Source organism: Podarcis gaigeae (assembly GCF_964106915.1).
Source record: "Podarcis gaigeae genome assembly, chromosome: 12".
In the NCBI taxonomy this organism is placed as follows: domain Eukaryota; kingdom Metazoa; phylum Chordata; class Lepidosauria; order Squamata; family Lacertidae; genus Podarcis; species Podarcis gaigeae.
In genome coordinates, this window is record NC_139688.1 from 19586825 (window position 1) to 19603434 (window position 16610).

At 37.2% G+C, this 16610-nt stretch overlaps 2 protein-coding genes across 6 annotated transcripts in view; both read left to right on the forward strand.

Annotated features, from left to right (window-relative positions):
• LOC310827983 (integrin beta-1-like) overlaps nt 1-16610 on the forward strand; it is a 437041-nt gene that overhangs the window by 222379 nt on the left and 198052 nt on the right. The gene's annotated exons all lie outside the window — the stretch shown is intronic.
• The window catches only part of EPC1 (enhancer of polycomb homolog 1), a 52070-nt gene that overhangs the window by 31852 nt on the left and 3608 nt on the right, over nt 1-16610 (forward strand). For 4 of the 5 annotated variants that reach the window (XM_083704753.1, XM_083704750.1, XM_083704752.1 and 1 more), the window contains 9 exons: nt 276-421; nt 1059-1265; nt 1433-1581; nt 3331-3490; nt 3709-3885; nt 4062-4151; nt 4243-4391; nt 6173-6525; nt 15993-16111. In XM_083704753.1, the coding sequence (XP_083560879.1) occupies nt 276-421; nt 1059-1265; nt 1433-1581; nt 3331-3490; nt 3709-3885; nt 4062-4151; nt 4243-4391; nt 6173-6525; nt 15993-16111 (1550 nt within the window). Of the gene's footprint in view, nt 1-275; nt 422-1058; nt 1266-1432; nt 1582-3330; nt 3491-3708; nt 3886-4061; nt 4152-4242; nt 4392-6172; nt 6526-15992; nt 16112-16191; nt 16279-16610 lie in introns of all 5 variants that reach the window. The other variant, XM_083704754.1, reaches the window with a different exon arrangement.

Genomic DNA, 16610 nt, shown 5'->3' on the forward strand with positions numbered 1-16610 from the left:
GACATGGTATAAGGTATATCATAAAACATTTTCATTCAAACTGGAATTGTGACTTAACACTAACTGATTAGCTTCAGTGGGCAAGCGTTTGAAACTAATCATAATTATTTTAAACTTAGATATGGGAGAAGTGAGGGTGAAGTGTAGGCCTGGAACTATGCTTGAGCATTACATCCAAATTTGGCCAATGTCCAAATAGCTGTCTGCCCTGCCTTACCTCTTTCTCCCCAGAACACCTGAGAACAAAAGCATAAAACATACTTTTACCCCTCCAGCTTTTAGTTTGGATGCAGAGCAGCCAGATTATGACTTGGATTCAGAAGATGAGGCCTTTGTGAATAAGCTGAAGAAAAAGATTGATATTTCTCCTTTGCAATTTGAAGAAATGATAGATCGGCTGGAAAAAGGCAGTGGTCAACAGGTATAGCATTGTTTCAGATACTTGAAAGCATTTATGTGGGTTTGCTAGAAAGTTTTGAATTGAAAAGAAAATCTTAAGCAAATTTGCATATGTTAATTTTCAACTGAAAATGTTTAGCTTGCATCAGAAAAATTTCTGATGTTCTAGAGCAGGGTTGGGAAACCTGATTCCCTCCAGATGTTGTTAAACCAGTTCTCAGCATCCCCAACTATTAGCTTTAGTGACTGGGGCTGCTGGGCATTGGAGTCCCAACAGCTTCTGGAGGGTAAGTTTCCTATCCCTGCCCTGTTTGTTTTACTTGTATTTATTAAACATAACTAAAAACATTGAATCTGAGAAATTTGCCTAATACTGCATTTACATTTGACATATGTTCATGGTTACTAATGAGCATATGGGTTTTATCCAACAAAGTTCTTCTTAGAGAAACCCAATAGATGGATTCATTAATTTTAATCTCATTGGGTCTACTCGGAGTAGAGCTAACATTGCATGCAACTCTATGAAATGAAAATGTTTTCTATATAAAAAGTAAAGTAGTGGGGAAATGCCGGCTCCACATCACTGTTTGAAACTGTTACAACTGTTGCAAAATAAATAAATGTACAAAAGTGGCACACTTGTGTTTTACTTTTAGCCAGTCAGCCTGCAGGAGGCGAAGCTACTCTTGAAAGAAGATGATGAACTGATTAGAGAAGTATATGAGTACTGGATTAAAAAGAGGAAAAACTGTCGAGGTCCGTCTCTTATCCCAGCAGTAAAACAGGAGAAGCGTGATGGTTCCAGCACAAACGATCCTTACGTTGCATTTAGAAGGCGAACAGAAAAGATGCAGACTCGTAAAGTGAGTGTGTTTATATTTATACGAATTCTTTGAACAGGTACACTATTTAGAGCTTGCCTCTGCAAGAGGAATAAGGATAATGGATTGTGTTATGGCCCAGAAGAGTTTGTCTTTATAAAAATGCAGGTGTCTGTGTGGTCTGTGTGACTATTTTTTTTATTTTGCAGAATCGGAAAAATGATGAGGCATCATATGAAAAGATGCTTAAACTGCGTCGGGATTTGAGTCGCGCAGTAACAATTCTAGAGATGATAAAGAGACGGGAAAAAAGTAAGAGGGAGTTACTGCATTTAACACTGGAAATTATGGAAAAGAGGTAAATAATTAATGTCTATTGAAATACTCATTTTTTAAAAAAGTATTGTTAATGTTACTATTAAATACAAATAATAGAGATAATGTTCTATTTATTTTGCTCAGATTTTTTAACCGACTGCAGTCCTAACTTTACTTACTTGGGAGTAAGCTCCATTGAAAACAAGAGGACTTACTTTCAAGTAGACATGGTTAGGACCACATTGCAATATTGTAAAGGTCTGACTCTGTCATAGGGTAGGTAGCTTTCTCTGTATGGAAGGTCTCCTTAAATGCAGCTCTTTTTTGCATGTTCACTATTTGTATCTTAGTACAGTAGTTATTTAACATTATGAATCTGGTAGTGAACATCACTTCTAGTCACAAAGCAATGCTGTATTTTCATGAGAGCCCACCTGCCTTGTTGGAGTGACTGCGTGACAAATGTATTCATCAGTTGGTTACAATTTCACTTGGATGGAATACTGATGTTTCTACCTGGAACCAGTCAAAATTAATGAGCTCTCCTTTTACAAGTTGAGAAATAACATGGGCTTACAAATCATAAACTTGTGGCATCATGCATTCTGGCATTTTTCCTTAGCTCCTTCTTAGATCGCTTGCTCTAGTTCACATGCTTTTAGCTTGATATCTTTGATAAGTCTTGCTACTTTGAGGGGGCAAGTTTAACAAATTGTCACTGACCCCGATTCAATCCCTGACACCTCCAGTTAGGGCTAGGAAAGATTCCTGACAAGAGACAGTCACAAACTTCTGCCAGGCAGAACAAGCATTATTAGATGGACCAATGGTCAGACTTTGTATAAAGCAGGTTCCTATCTTTTTGAAGCACACCTTTTGTAAGTCTGAAACTGAGGCAAGCACAAGGCAGGTGTCTAGAAAAATACTTCTTTTAAAAATCACAGCATAAGTTGCTCCCTACTATTCATTTGTTGATGGATGAGAGGCTGAGGTGAAGGCAGTACAGTGGTACCTCGAGTTACAAAAGCCTCAGATTACAAACGCTTCAGGTTACAAACTCCGCTAACCTAGAAGAGTTACCGCGAGTTGAGAAGTTTGCCCCAGATGAGAACGGAAATTGTGTGCTGGCTGAACAAATTAAGTTCATAACTAGAGGTACCACTGTATTGTGAAAAAGAGAGCGGGGCAGGGGAGATTTGAGTCTGGCATGTTTCTATAACTGTCTTAAATATTGGTGATTTATTGAAAACTTCAGGAAAATATATTAAATTTTTAATGGAAGCACTTTGAAATGGACTATTCTCAGTTCTAAAGGGATTCAGTTTGTTGCATGGTGTCCGTTGTAGAAATTTGTGGCATCAGTTGAGAAAAACCACCATGTCATAATCTACTTTTCTTGAACTAATCCAGTGATGTTGGCTGCATAGATAATACTGACTCAAAATCAGTACTTGCCACCTAATTCCGACACGTCTAATCTATTTGCTGAAATCGTGACTTAAGAATTTTGGAAGCTGTTGTAGTGTTCTATAACAGTTTTCCCCAACCTGGCGCCCTGTAATGTTTTGGCCTACAATTCTCCATGAGCCTAAGCCAGCATGGCCAATAGGTGTCGTCCAAAACATATTGAGAGCAACAGGTTGAAGAAGGCTATAGGAGTATTTTGTCTGTGTAAGATGAAATAATATCTGTATTTACTGGATAATAAAGGATTTCACAAAGTGTAGGTGTAAATATTAAAGTATTAAATGCTTAAAAAGAATTATAGCAGCTTTTTTATAATTTTCAGATATAATTTGGGCGATTATAATGGCGAGATCGTGTCTGAGGTAATGGCCCAGCGGCAGCCCATGAAGCCAACCTATGCTATTCCCGTTGCTCCTGTTCCTAATAGCACTCAGTTTAAACACCAAGAAAGTATGGAACTGAAGGAATTCAAAGTCAACAAGGTGATTAAATCTTTGAAGATATATGTACTTATTCAGCTTTTTCAAATGGGGCCAAAATGTTTAGAGTCCCAAGTCTAGAAGAATCCTAGATAACTGAAGTGTAAAGTAAATGTAATAAAAATTTATCATTCCAATTTTATTATATTTTGGTTGCCTAGACTTCTTCTTCTTTTTTTTTTTTGCCTTTTCTTAATGGGTTATCTGTTTTCTCCTTGCAGCAAGAGAAAGCGGACATTATACGACCCAAAAGAAAGTATGAGAAGAAGCCCAAAGTTGTACCTTCCTCGGCTACTGCTGCTACTCAACAGACAACTCCTGCTGCACTGCCAGTCTTCAATGCTAAAGATATGAATCAATATGACTTTCCCAGCTCTGATGAGGAACCGCTTTCCCAAGTATGACTTTCATATTTTCGACTGTAATCCTATAACCACTTACATGGGACTAAGCCCACTGAATTCAGTGGGACTTAATTCTGAATAGAGAGATTTAGAATTGTGCTATAGTTAGGGGAGGAAAGAAAATTGTGCCCTCAGATTCTTACCTGTGTTCTCTTCCTGTGTGTTCAAAGGTCTTATCTGGTTCTTCTGAAGCTGAGGAAGAAAATGATCCTGATGGTCCATTTGCTTTCCGTAGGAAAGCAGGCTGTCAGTATTATGCTGTAAGTTTTGAGTTTCTACAAACAAATAATACTGATATTAACAATGAAAGTAACATTCTAAAATATTTGTTCTCAAAATTTTCTCTTCAAGCCTCATGTAGACCAAACTGGTGACTGGCCGTGGAGTACTCCTAAAGGGGGAACATTAGGAGATGAGCGTTACAGATATTGCTTAACAACCCTTACTATACCCCAGCGGTGCATTGGGTTTTCACGTAGACGGGTTGGACGTGGTGGAAGGTAGGCTTAACAGAAAATTTCAATATGTATCGGTGAGAATGTGAAAGGCGGTACAATAAAGTTCTTTTAGTTTTGCTTAGGTTTTTGTACTTACTTGAAAAATTAACTAGCCCTTAAAGGATTTTTTTACCTTTACATATACCTTGGTTAAGATAATCCTCTAAATCATCCGCTGCAGGAAAGTTTGGAAGCATTTGAGCAATGAAAGTATTGAGATGGGAAAGAGGAGTCCACAAGTTATGGTCTGGCCTTGATTGCTAACCCTGTGGTCAGCAGTCGAGGCTCCTTTTTCAGCACTTCAGGAGAAGGGGCTGGTGTGTCAACAACTCTCATTAAAGTAAGCTTGGGGTACACTCAGAAGTTATGAGAAAATTTTCTTGCTACTTCCAGCTGTCCTTTTTAAGCACAGCATGAGATGAGAGTCTGATTCTCTTTTCAGGAAATTAATTCAGCTGGTGCTTTACTGGACAATACTTAAGAGTTGAGAGATGGTTGCTGCCTTGGAGTACGTCTCTTGCTGATGCACCCTTCCTCAAGTCTTTTCCCATATTGGGGGGTAATAGATTTTGTAACTCTTGCCTAGGCAGGCAGAAAACACCAGCCCACTCTCTTCAAGTGTTTAAGGAGTGGGGGCTCTCATTTGATAGGAATAATTGCTTTCTCGATGGGGAAAAATGATCCTCATTTGTGAATGCAAATATTCTTCTTTACCAGTGGTGGGCTGGCAAGCTCTGTAAATCTTGCAACATGTCACAGGCAATGAAGATAAAAATATTTCAACCATCAGCTAAACCTGAAGTGAAATCACTTAATCTGCAGGCAGTCAAGCTCGGTCTAAAACTGGTGAAATATGTGCATATTTTCTTTAATATAAAAAATGATGATCAAACAGCTATATTTTCAAGCATGCTTGGTTTTTTTCTTCTTCTTTGCACAGGCCTAAGCCATAATGTTAAACCATGGTTTGGTGCTACATAAACAAGGCTTGAGTAACACTAGGCTTACAGGCTATTCCTTCCCTCATGCTGCTATTCCCTGCCCCCAATCATGGTTTGAGGAAAGCCATGGTCTGTCGTTGCATCTAAACAGTCAGATTCATTTGCCATAAACTGTTATCAAGAAGCAGAAAATTGTGTGTAGTGAGATTCTCCAGCTTGTTCACATAGTGCCAAATCATGGCTTGGCATTGTATTGGAACAAGCTCTTCATTGTTGGTTTGAAGTGCAACTAAAGGCTGTCTAAAATTATTAACTTAATTTGTGCTTTTGCTTCCCTTTCTGTTTTTCCTGTTCAGTTCCTAATCAAATGTAAATATGTCTTTAAAAGACACCGTATCCTCATCTTTGCCCATTCAGAATTCTGTAGATCTGCCAGTGCTTTTAATTGCAATTTTACAGTAATTTCTTAAAGATTTATACAAGGCATTGTGGAAAACCTGATAGCAAAAGGGTGATCCAGCAACTACATTAAAAATACTTTATTAGAAGTGACATGTTGAATGTTGAAATAAGTTATCTTATCACATTGACTTTATTTATTTAATAATAACTTAAGTCTTTATGCTGACTTGCTCTTTCACATATGGCCCTTAACACAATTCTTTATGCTTCAAATGTTGGAGGTCTTCTGAGTTAACAGTTGGTTTGGAAAGTTTTGTGGCAAGATTCTCAAATTTTTGTTTCTGCTTCTTTCCCCCCAACGTGGCTGATATAAAAAGGGGTTGGGTTGTAAATGTCACTTTAGCTTGTATGCTATAAAAACAACAATCTTTCCATTTTTAGGGTGCTACTGGACCGAGCCTATTCGGAGAACAACAGTGCATTTTGCCAGCTGGATTCAGAAATGCTTTCTTCACAACTACACTCGTCAATCAATCAATTTGCCAATACCTCAGAAACAAATACCTCGGACAGATCTTTCTCTAAAGACCTCAGTCAAATACTAGTCAATATCAAATCATGTAGATGGCGGCATTTTAGGCCTCGGACACCATCCCTACATGACAGTGACAATGATGAACTTTCCTATAGGAAATTACACAGGAGTGTAAATCGAACTGGCACAGCACAACCCGGGACCCAGACATGCAGTACCTCTATACAAAGTAAAAGTAGCAGTGGTTCAGCACACTTTGGTATGTTGATTTTGACAAACTTAATACTAAAATTGTCTTTGGCAAAGATGATCCAGCTTTTTAGCTCCTCCATGTCTTTCTCAGCTAATAATTATATTTTACATTGTGCACTTAAGTGCAGTTGCTGAAATTCTCGGCAGTATAAAGTCTGACAAATCTCTCCTTCCATGCAGAATTAATTTTGTTATGAATATTTGGCATTCTTTATTGATTTCAGCAATTTAGCTTGCTTTTTGGTGGGGATTCTCAAGATGGGATACAAAATTAAGAATTAAAATGTAGCATAAGAAAACAGCAAAACCTGAAAGATGGGGGCAGTTTAAAACCAGAGAGCCAGCATTATCCATGAAACAGCTAACCATGAAAAGATCTGCGTACAAACATTCTTAACTTTGACTGAAAAGTTCAACACTCTCAAATATTTTTAGTCCACCAGTGAAAAATAATAATTTGGTAGTGGCTATTAGCCTAATAGACAGTGATGCCATAACACCTGCTGTACCAGATCTTAAGGAACTCATCAAAATGTACAAAAAGAAAAGTACTCCCCTGAATTAACACATGTGGTATACTGAAGCTTAAACTTTGAAGTCCATTGTTTAGAATAACAGGTATACAATTTAAGTAAAGCAATACTATCAGTAAGTCAAATGAAAATTGTTTTTCCAAAATGTACACTTGTACCAGGTGAACAGCTCGAAGATACGGGTACTGCTTGCATCCTTTTCAAATAGCTGTCCTACAGAATGATTTCTGGAAGTAGTTGCCAGAATTGAAGATTTACTGATTAACTGTGTAACTTGCAAATAGTTAATAGCTGTGGAATGTTTATGGTGTGATCATAGTATACTTGTCCCTTTGTGATACAAGACTCCCAGAAGTCAACCACGGTATTTAACTTCTGTTGAACTCTTCAGTAGCAATGCATGTTTGTCTCTTTGGAAAAAAACAGCACTATCATTGTGGAATAAAAGAATATCAACAATGTTGTCCCTAGCAATTTTATTAAGATATTTGATGATCTAATTACATTAGTCATTCATGGCATTTATCATCAATATTTATTATCTCTGTAGTCATTCAAAGTAGTGTTGGACCTAGATAAAGTTTTATTAGTGGTTTCCTTATTCCATTAGGGCCAAGTTATTATCAATTCTAATAGTGAAAAGAGTTTGTAGTGCAAATGTGTACTTGTGTGGTCATTGCAGCATAGTATTGGGCTAGCACCTTGTGACCTACCAAACCAAATGTACCCCAACAGCCATGTCTTACTATTCATAAGCAGCAACAAGTCAGTCACAAATTGTACTGGGCTATTTTAAGAGAACCAAATTATGTACAGGCAGTGACTGTTTTAGGTGTGTCCAAATGATGTGTGGGTACTTTTGGACCTGGAAGAGGGTAGAACGGGAGCAGGACATGCTTATGCATGCTCTGCTGATGTGCACAAGGCCAGGAATGGAACCCCGGGAAATGGTTGTCTCCTGTACAATGTGCAGGACCAGGTTCATCATACCTGGAATACCAATCTCTGTTATACTTAGCATTATGGCTGTGGCATTCCTTTGCTTTTTAAGGTTCACTGAGCAAATCATAAGTGTGGTCATTAACTTCAGAGTTTCCAGGTGCAAAAGTATATAGTATTAAAAGGAAATGATTTCCAGCCATAGAAATCAACTGTGTCCTTTGGTAGTTGCTGGAAATCTTTATAGTTGTCTACTTACCAAACGTTTAGCACCCAGTTGAATAAATATTTAGTCTTGCCATACCTTTGACTGTAGTTGTAACAAGTGGCTCTGATTTGCCCAAGCAATAGTTGCATATATTTACTGCTGCAAAATTTTAAATCTAAAAGTTGACAGTAAGGTCTGAGGTTCTTTGAAGTCTTAAGATAAATGTTATCTAAGAATGATTCATAGGTGGATTTTTGAGGTTGGTACAGTTGGCTGACTTTGATGCAGCACCATAGCCATGGTTTGATCATTGAGTCTAAGCCTTGGACTTGTTAACTCTTCACTCCACCCCACCCCCTGCCGTATTCATTTATTTTTCTTCCTAAAAACTCTGTTTATATTCTCCGTATTATGTTACCTTTAGTTTTCACAGCCATGAATCCTTCTGAAGTAGCCAAATATGCAAAGAGATTCAGAGCAGCCTTTCGGGAATATGGTGTGCATTGAGCTCTCTGCAGTTTAGCTTCTTAACTGAAGCTTAGCTAACACTATAGTCGGTGACTAATAGTAAAAATCATGATGGTTGATGGGTAAACCTCCTTTGACCCTTGCAACTCTATGGTTGTGCTTTGAGATCATTTTTTAATAAGGTTTTGATTGAGAAGAGAGTATTTGTTGACAAGTAAAGAGTTAACTTGGGTTGTATTTTTGTTTAGAGTGCTGGTTAGAAAAAAATTAGCACTATAGAAATTTTGTAGAATATGGGAAGAAGCTTGTCAGGCCACTGCAGTAACCTGTATAGATAAGGACAGCTTCACCATTGCATTCTAGACTTGTTTCAGTTCAGCCTAAGGTGGTACACTTGCTGCCCAGACAATCTGCCATGGTAGAGAACAAATTAGCATGATGAGTTGGGGATACTTCCTACTAATCTAAATGTGTGGGAGTCTATGTTCTCTGTAGCAGTGATGATGTTGGATTTAAGAGTGGATCTGCTTAGCTTCAGAATGAGACAGAATTCCTAATAATCTGTCAGTTATACTTTTATGGATTGTTACTAATGTACAATAAATGGAAAATTTATGAATACGTATAATAAATGGAAGTTTAGCTATAATCATTAAAAAGGAGAATCTATCTCTCACTAGAGTTCAGACTACTACTACTGTCATGGAAATTTTGTGTTTAAATGAGAAACATCAGCTGTATGTTGAGAAGTACAGCCCAAGTTTCATAACCGCTTAACTTTTGTAATATGGAAAGTAAGGATGGAGAAATAATTTATTCATTAAACTTTTGACAGCAGAGCAACACAACACGCTTGCAGATCAGAAGACAACTCCCAAACAGATAATGTACTTATCCAGATTTTGAAATGTAGTTCTGATGCCCACAAATTTACTTTGCAAGGGGGGGGAGTCTAAAAAATCCATACAGTTTTTAGTGTTCTTCCAAAATATATGCACAAAGTGAGATAGGACAAACCTATTATTAAAGTCCCAGAAAAACTGAAGCAGAACAAAACTAGGCTGCTTAGTCCATCCCTAATGGAAAGACTGTACATACACTATTTATATAGAAAGGAAGAAAATAAAATCTTCATAATATTTTAGCTTAAATCTGAGATGTGGCCGTTTTAGCAAGCCTACTGTTGGATGGAAATTCTGGATATAATCTGATAGTCCTTTAATTAATGTATCATGTGACAACAGAGCACTTTGAAGGGAAAGTTTTTAAGGAAAAGGATTTGCATGTTATATAGCTATGCATTGAAGGCCAGGTGCCTTTTTGACTATATCATTCATTGTGTTTTACATCAAACTATGAATATTTTAAGTTTTTCATTTAAAAAACTTGAATTTATGCTGAATTCTTCCAGGAAATAGCAGTATCAGACATTAAACACTTGCATCAAAACTTCTGGGCTTGTACTAGTTAGTGCCTTTTGTGACCTTGGCCTAAATCCATTTATGTTAAGTGATATTCTAATAGTGTCAGCAACTTCGGTGTTGGAATACTTGTAAAGCTACTTGTAAAGCATACCTTACTAATAGTGTTCCTGTTTCTCCTAAAATCCAACATATCTTCAAATAAAATACAGAATGAAAACCAGGCTCTTGATCCTAGAAACCTCTCCATAGGGCTGGTTTGCAGCCTTATAGAGTATTTTACAACAGAGAGATGACAACTTCATTAAGTGTGTTTCTTTGTCATACATTTTTTACACACACACACACCTCTCCCAGATGTGGATTGACTGTCATTTCTATATGTAATTACTGTAAGAGGCATGCCTAGTTCAGTGTAAGCAGAAATAAATTTCATAGTGCCCCGCCTTCATGCACATTAGTGCAAAGTAATATGCTGACGGTATTTGCTGTGAATGAGGGGGCCTCAAATTTGGAAGCCATATCAGGTGTGTGTTGGATGTCAACTGTTACCATTTTTTCTCTTTTTTGGTTTTCTACCCGCATGGTGTAGTTCAGACTTCTGAGAATTCACTCAGTTATAACAGTTGCTTGCTTTAAGAAGCTAGAAAGTTGGGTTGTTGGGTTAAGTGTTCCAAAAACACAAGTCCCAAGCCATATTGAGTATGTGGTATGATTACAGTCAAACCTTGTTTGTCAGACGGCTCCATTTTCGAACGTTTCAGTTCCTGAACGCCGAAAACCCGGAAGTAAATTCCAGTTTCAAGACGTCCGATGCAGCTTCTACTTGAGTGCAAGAAGTTCTTGCAATCAATCAGAAGCCACACCTTGGTTGTCGAACATTTCAGAACAGGCTTCCAGAACGGATTACATTCGACAACCGAGATTTGACTATATTTGATTTGTGAGCATCAAATAAAGAACAACTAACTAATTAACTATTTTTCTTACATTTTAAGCAATGAATGATGAAAAATTAGAACTATATAACATGGATACCTGAGAGCTAGTTTTGCATAGAAAAAGGCTCACTGATTTGGCGAGCACTTGTGTCTGTTGAGAACTGTTCCATAGCATTTGCATGATAATATCATAAGGCTGGCATGCCTTTTAAATCAAACACATCAGCAAGTTTATAATTTCATTGGGTTGATAGAATAGAAGTGAAAATCTTGGGGTTGTTTTTCAGGCACTTATAACCTATTTTGTATAGGCTAAATGACTTCCCCCATCCCATTTGTCTGGTAGCCAATACATGGGTTTTTTGCCGGTAAGTGGCCTTTCAGAGGAATGTTAGGAAAGCAAAAACTTGTGTAGAGCTTTGAGAAGCATTATATTTTGTATGGTTTAGTGACTTGCCTGGTTTTGTAACCTTTCGTTTATTTTACTGAATCTTTTCTGTTGAAGGTGAATTTCATACAAGAGCATTTTACACATTTCAGTCCGATTGTACTATCATGGGGAGGTTCTTAAGCATTGTTCTTAAACATGATCACCATGGAGAACCAATTCTAAATGCTCCTTTTACTATACAAAAGATATATGTGACCTAAAGCATAGCAGGAAAAATGATAGATAAGTGATCTGTTTCTCAGGAATCAATTCCAACAACCATTGTCAACAAGTGTGATTGCTTGATATGAAAGGGCCTCTGTGTACTGATAGTATCAGCTGGCATACTGCTAGTAATATTGCTCATTAAACATCATGTGCCAACTAAACTGAGCAACCTGTGTAGAGTTTTTCTTCCTTGTATCATTTCAAAATACGTAACACTAAAATCGCAATATAACTATAAAATACGCAATAAATACTCAGTTGAATAAACAATACAGACTTAACATTGTGCTTAATTGCATTTAATGACTTTAACTATATGGGTAATTAGGTCTGTATACTCATAAATGTCTTTTAATAAAGTAACAAAATTAAAAAGTTCTCAAATATATATAAAATAAGTAATTGCCAATTAGAGAAATTGAAGTTTATAGAGCAATCTGTTGCAGCAAAAGTATGCAGAGTGACAACAGCGTAACACGAGTCTGACTAATAGAAATCTAAAAGGTTGGCTATATTAAATATGGAAATGAGTGCACTGTGCATCCAGTTTTAAAACATAACATATTTTACCTTTTTTATGTGGCTCTTAAAAATGAACTGCAGCAAAAGGATTATAAAATCTGCACTATAATTAATTTCTGTATCAAAGCATAAAGCCTGGGTATCAAAACCTAAGTTTTGCACTTTAATGAAATAATACATCCTCTGTTTTATGCAGTTTACACTATTCATGCTTTTGATATATTTTCACCACTCACTAATGAACTGTGGAGCATGGGGAAGAGTTGAAATCTTCCCATTTCCTGCCTTGAGAAAGCATCACATCCAAGTATGCAGGTGTGGGAATTGCATGTAGAAATTATATTTTTTTGGTGTCATGGACTTCTAACTTTGTTGCAATTCAACCATCTCAAAAACCAAATGCTATCAGAAACCCCCTTGGGTTTGCTCCTGAGCTATGTGGGTAGCTGCTTTAGAAAGCAATCTCATATTTTTGCCACACAGCTCAATGGGACGGAGTCAGTGGTCATTTATTAGGAGTTTCATAGTCAAGCCCATTATGTTAAAACAATAATTTTGTCCTGTACTTGAAATTTCCCCAGCAGCTTATATAAAGCAAGCCTTGCAGAGCTTTCAACTCTTTACAAGATTAAGTTATTATCATTAAGAATTTACTTAGAAGAAATTGGGTGTTAATCTTTCCAAACTAATTTGTGAATGTGCGGGTCTCAGAAACCCACACTTGAGTTCTTCAAAAGTGTAGGTTCCTCTACATGGCTTTCATATATAGGGCACAGCACAGAGACTTCTGAAAGGCTTGCTTGGCCTTTTGTAACTCTTGAAATCCCTGAAGTCCTTGAATACATTCTGAAATTTTTGAAGCTGGCTGTAGATTGGTAGTTGTCCATTATGTCATAAATTGTACCCCTTGGCAAAAAAAAAGAAGTGAAAAGATTACTCATTCATGGGAGGAAATTTCACTTAAATCTCAGTAAGTTTCAAAGTTACAAATATAAACATGGAGGGTGATTCAGTTGCCCTATTTGACTTTGTAGTGTGCTTGCAAGAGTGAATGAAAATTCATCTTCACAAGCAAATTTAAATATATCTGGCAGTTTTAGCTAAACTAAGACTTAGTTTTCTGTACAGAATTCACGTTTACTTTTGAAAACGTTATGATTCTTAAATCTGTTGAATGTGTGTCACTTGTGGCTAACACTCTCGGGGAGTTGTTCAGTCTCTCTGCAAAGATGTGACTTTTAAGTAGAATTTTTACCAGCATGTGTGGATTGGCCCTTGGCTACCCTTACGGAAAATAATGTCCTGGGACTGTATCCACTGAGTTCAGCAATTAGTGCAAGGATGTCTGGCTGTGCAATTGGACTTTCTCTCCCCACACTTACACACACAGACACACACCATCTCCTCTGGAACAAATTTGGAACACAGGGTATCTAAGGGGCAGAAGTTCTTGCGCTAACAGGACAACTACATTGGTTATAGCCCCTTGTTTTTAAGATGCCACATAACTTTTTCTTGTGTTTGCTGTAACAAGCTGAATGCATTTATTAACTTTACTAACAAAAGTTCTTGAGGCAACTTGTAGCCTAATTAAAACAGAGCAAATAGAGGAGAGTTTTTAGGGAGTGCCAAGAATATCTGCAGATTGCCTCCTGTAGAGCTCAGTATAATTTTAACAAGCTTAAATGCACCTTCAGGCAGTTGAAGAGTTCTATGATGCACAATTGCGGTCAGAGTTCTAACCACCTATCTAGTGGACAGGGATCCAAAGAATTGTACCAAAGTTCTTCATGCTTCAGGTGGTTTTGGGCTTGTGTTTCTCAATCAGCAGCTTCACATGCCACATGGGGGAAGACTTGATTGGACTACTCTAAACAAGCTAATTGGAACCTAACCCGTATAAATGCCAGTTTGTGCTATTATATTCCTTCAGTGTGTCATGTGAAGCTCAAGCTACGCAGCTAGGTAGCGAAGAAGAGATATTATTGTGAGCCAGGCTTTATGTGAAAAACGTCTGCCGTCATCACCACCACCGCTGCTTGCTGACTCATTGTGTATCTATATATTACTGGAGAAATTCATTTAAAAAAACTGGCAGAGCTTCCAACTGATGCATTGTTGTTACTACATTAATGTTGCAATTGCCACCAAATATTTCTGCTTTCCTCTTTAATCTCTGCATTGGGTAGAATTTAAGAATGCAGGAATGCAAGCTGAACATCAAACAAAACTGTTGACTAATTGGGTGGACCAACTTGTTGGTGTACCCTTTAAGGTTATTTGTGGAGCTGTTGCGGTAACTTGTGTATATCCTTCTTGCCATACAATTATGCAGGCTATATATATGCATAGCAATATGTTGATACAAGACCTAAAAACCCCTGAACTTGATAGCAAAGAATGCCTTTGTTTAAAAGTGTAGTTGCAAGTGAGTTTCAAATTCAGTTCGTGAAAACTGGTGGAAGTTGAACCCCACAGATCAGTGTCTAGGCAAGTCTTGTCTTTGTAGTATTTCATGTTTTAAATGTCTGTCCTTGTGCTTCAACCTTTATATTGTGATCTTTGGATGAAGGATGGCATGCAGACTTAATTAATAATAATAAAAAATAAAAACCTATTCTAAATGTCACCATTTGGATAGGAGGGGGGAAAACTCAAAAGCCTAGGCAATCCTCAGATTTGTAGTAAGAGCAACACACTTGAACTTGGTGATTGTTGCATATTGGCAACAGATATGTAAAAAAGTTTAGACTTGCAGTGTTTATAGCTGTGAATTATATTTGCTGGTCAAAAAGAGTGTGAATGTAGTAATACTCTTTAAGAGTTTTACAGATGAATACTCTTAATTTAATCTGTGTATTAACTAGCATTGAGTAAAGTTGTGCACAACTAATTTGTTTCTGGAAACTTGACAGTGGCAAAGTGTTTCTTTGTAGTTTGGAGTCTGGGTTGATAAACTAGACCATGTTCTGTATAAGCAGTTCCTGTTGCAGAATGTTTATTTTGCTTTTCTAAGATGTTCAAAACAAAAATCTAAAGCATCCAAAATACTCAGATTTGAGTTTTCTACCAAAAAATGGAATCAGGAAATCCTGCCAGTGTGCTGTCTAGACTAGATTTACTACCTTATTCTCTATCCTAAACCGCTTTAAAAGTTGGCTGTGGAGAGTTTTTCATTAAGATGGACTGAAATGAAAACTGCAGCAAAATCGCTATTCAGTTTCTGCTTTTAGAACTCTTCATAGATGAATAAGTGACATAACATCGTTTTTCTTTGTAAATCAACATAACCAGCTGTTCTTATAGATCAGATCTTGACCCACATTCTTTCTACATCAGGTGGGTTAATTGAGGGAAACATAATGAAAACCTCATAAAGCTTCTTTTCTTTTTTTCTTTTTTGAATAATTTATTCATTTTAAAATTAAATGTTCATTTGATGGGATGGAATACAGGCATTATCTAAAATAGGAACGGGGGGATTCAAATGGATATTTGATAACTTTTCTATCTTAGTATGACAGTTGTAATATGGCAATCAGCTGTTATTGAATGGCAAGCCACATTTTTATTGCTTCATAGTGTTAGAAGCACACTTCCTTTTGTAAGAGCTGCTAATTGCAGCTCCGGCTGAAGTAGGAACACTGAATATATGTACTGCACATGGAGCTGCATATGTTGCATATGGAGCTGCACATGTTGCATTTCCATTTTAGTATAAGGGCTGTACACACGAGGTTTATGTATTTTGATATGGTATTCTCTTATTTTATATTTTGTTCAGCATTTACAGCCGAACAATACCAGCATCATCAACAGCAACTGGCACTAATGCAGAAACAGCAGCTTGCACAAATTCATCAACAGCAAGCAAATAGTAATTCTTCTGCGAACGCTTCACAGGTGAGGGAGTTGTCTGTATTATGATTTATCCCTCATTTTTCCCACCAGGGTTCATCTCTAATTGCCAACTGTTGCCATAGCACCTTGCAACTAACCAGCAGGAAAGTGGCTTTCGCTCGAATCTACATCTTAGCCATACTCTAGAATGTTTAGAAGGGACACTACAGGTGAGTATAGTAGGCACTGCCTCTGCTCCCTCCTAACAGAAAAGAGGTGATTGTGTCAGTAATGACGTGATATACCTGAACTAAAAAATCCAGATAACATCACTAATTTAGACTGCATGAATTGTGTTTGTGTGCATTCCCATCCAGCAACTGAATTTCAAACTTAAACCTTGCTTAATGCAGGTGCAGGCACTTCGACGTCTCTAGAAGCTTTATATATTAAGACTACTAATAAATATAAGGAATAGATCAGTGATGGGGAATCTGTGGCATTCCAGATGTTGCCCAGATACAACTCCATCATCTGGCCATGTTGACTGGGTCTGGTGGGA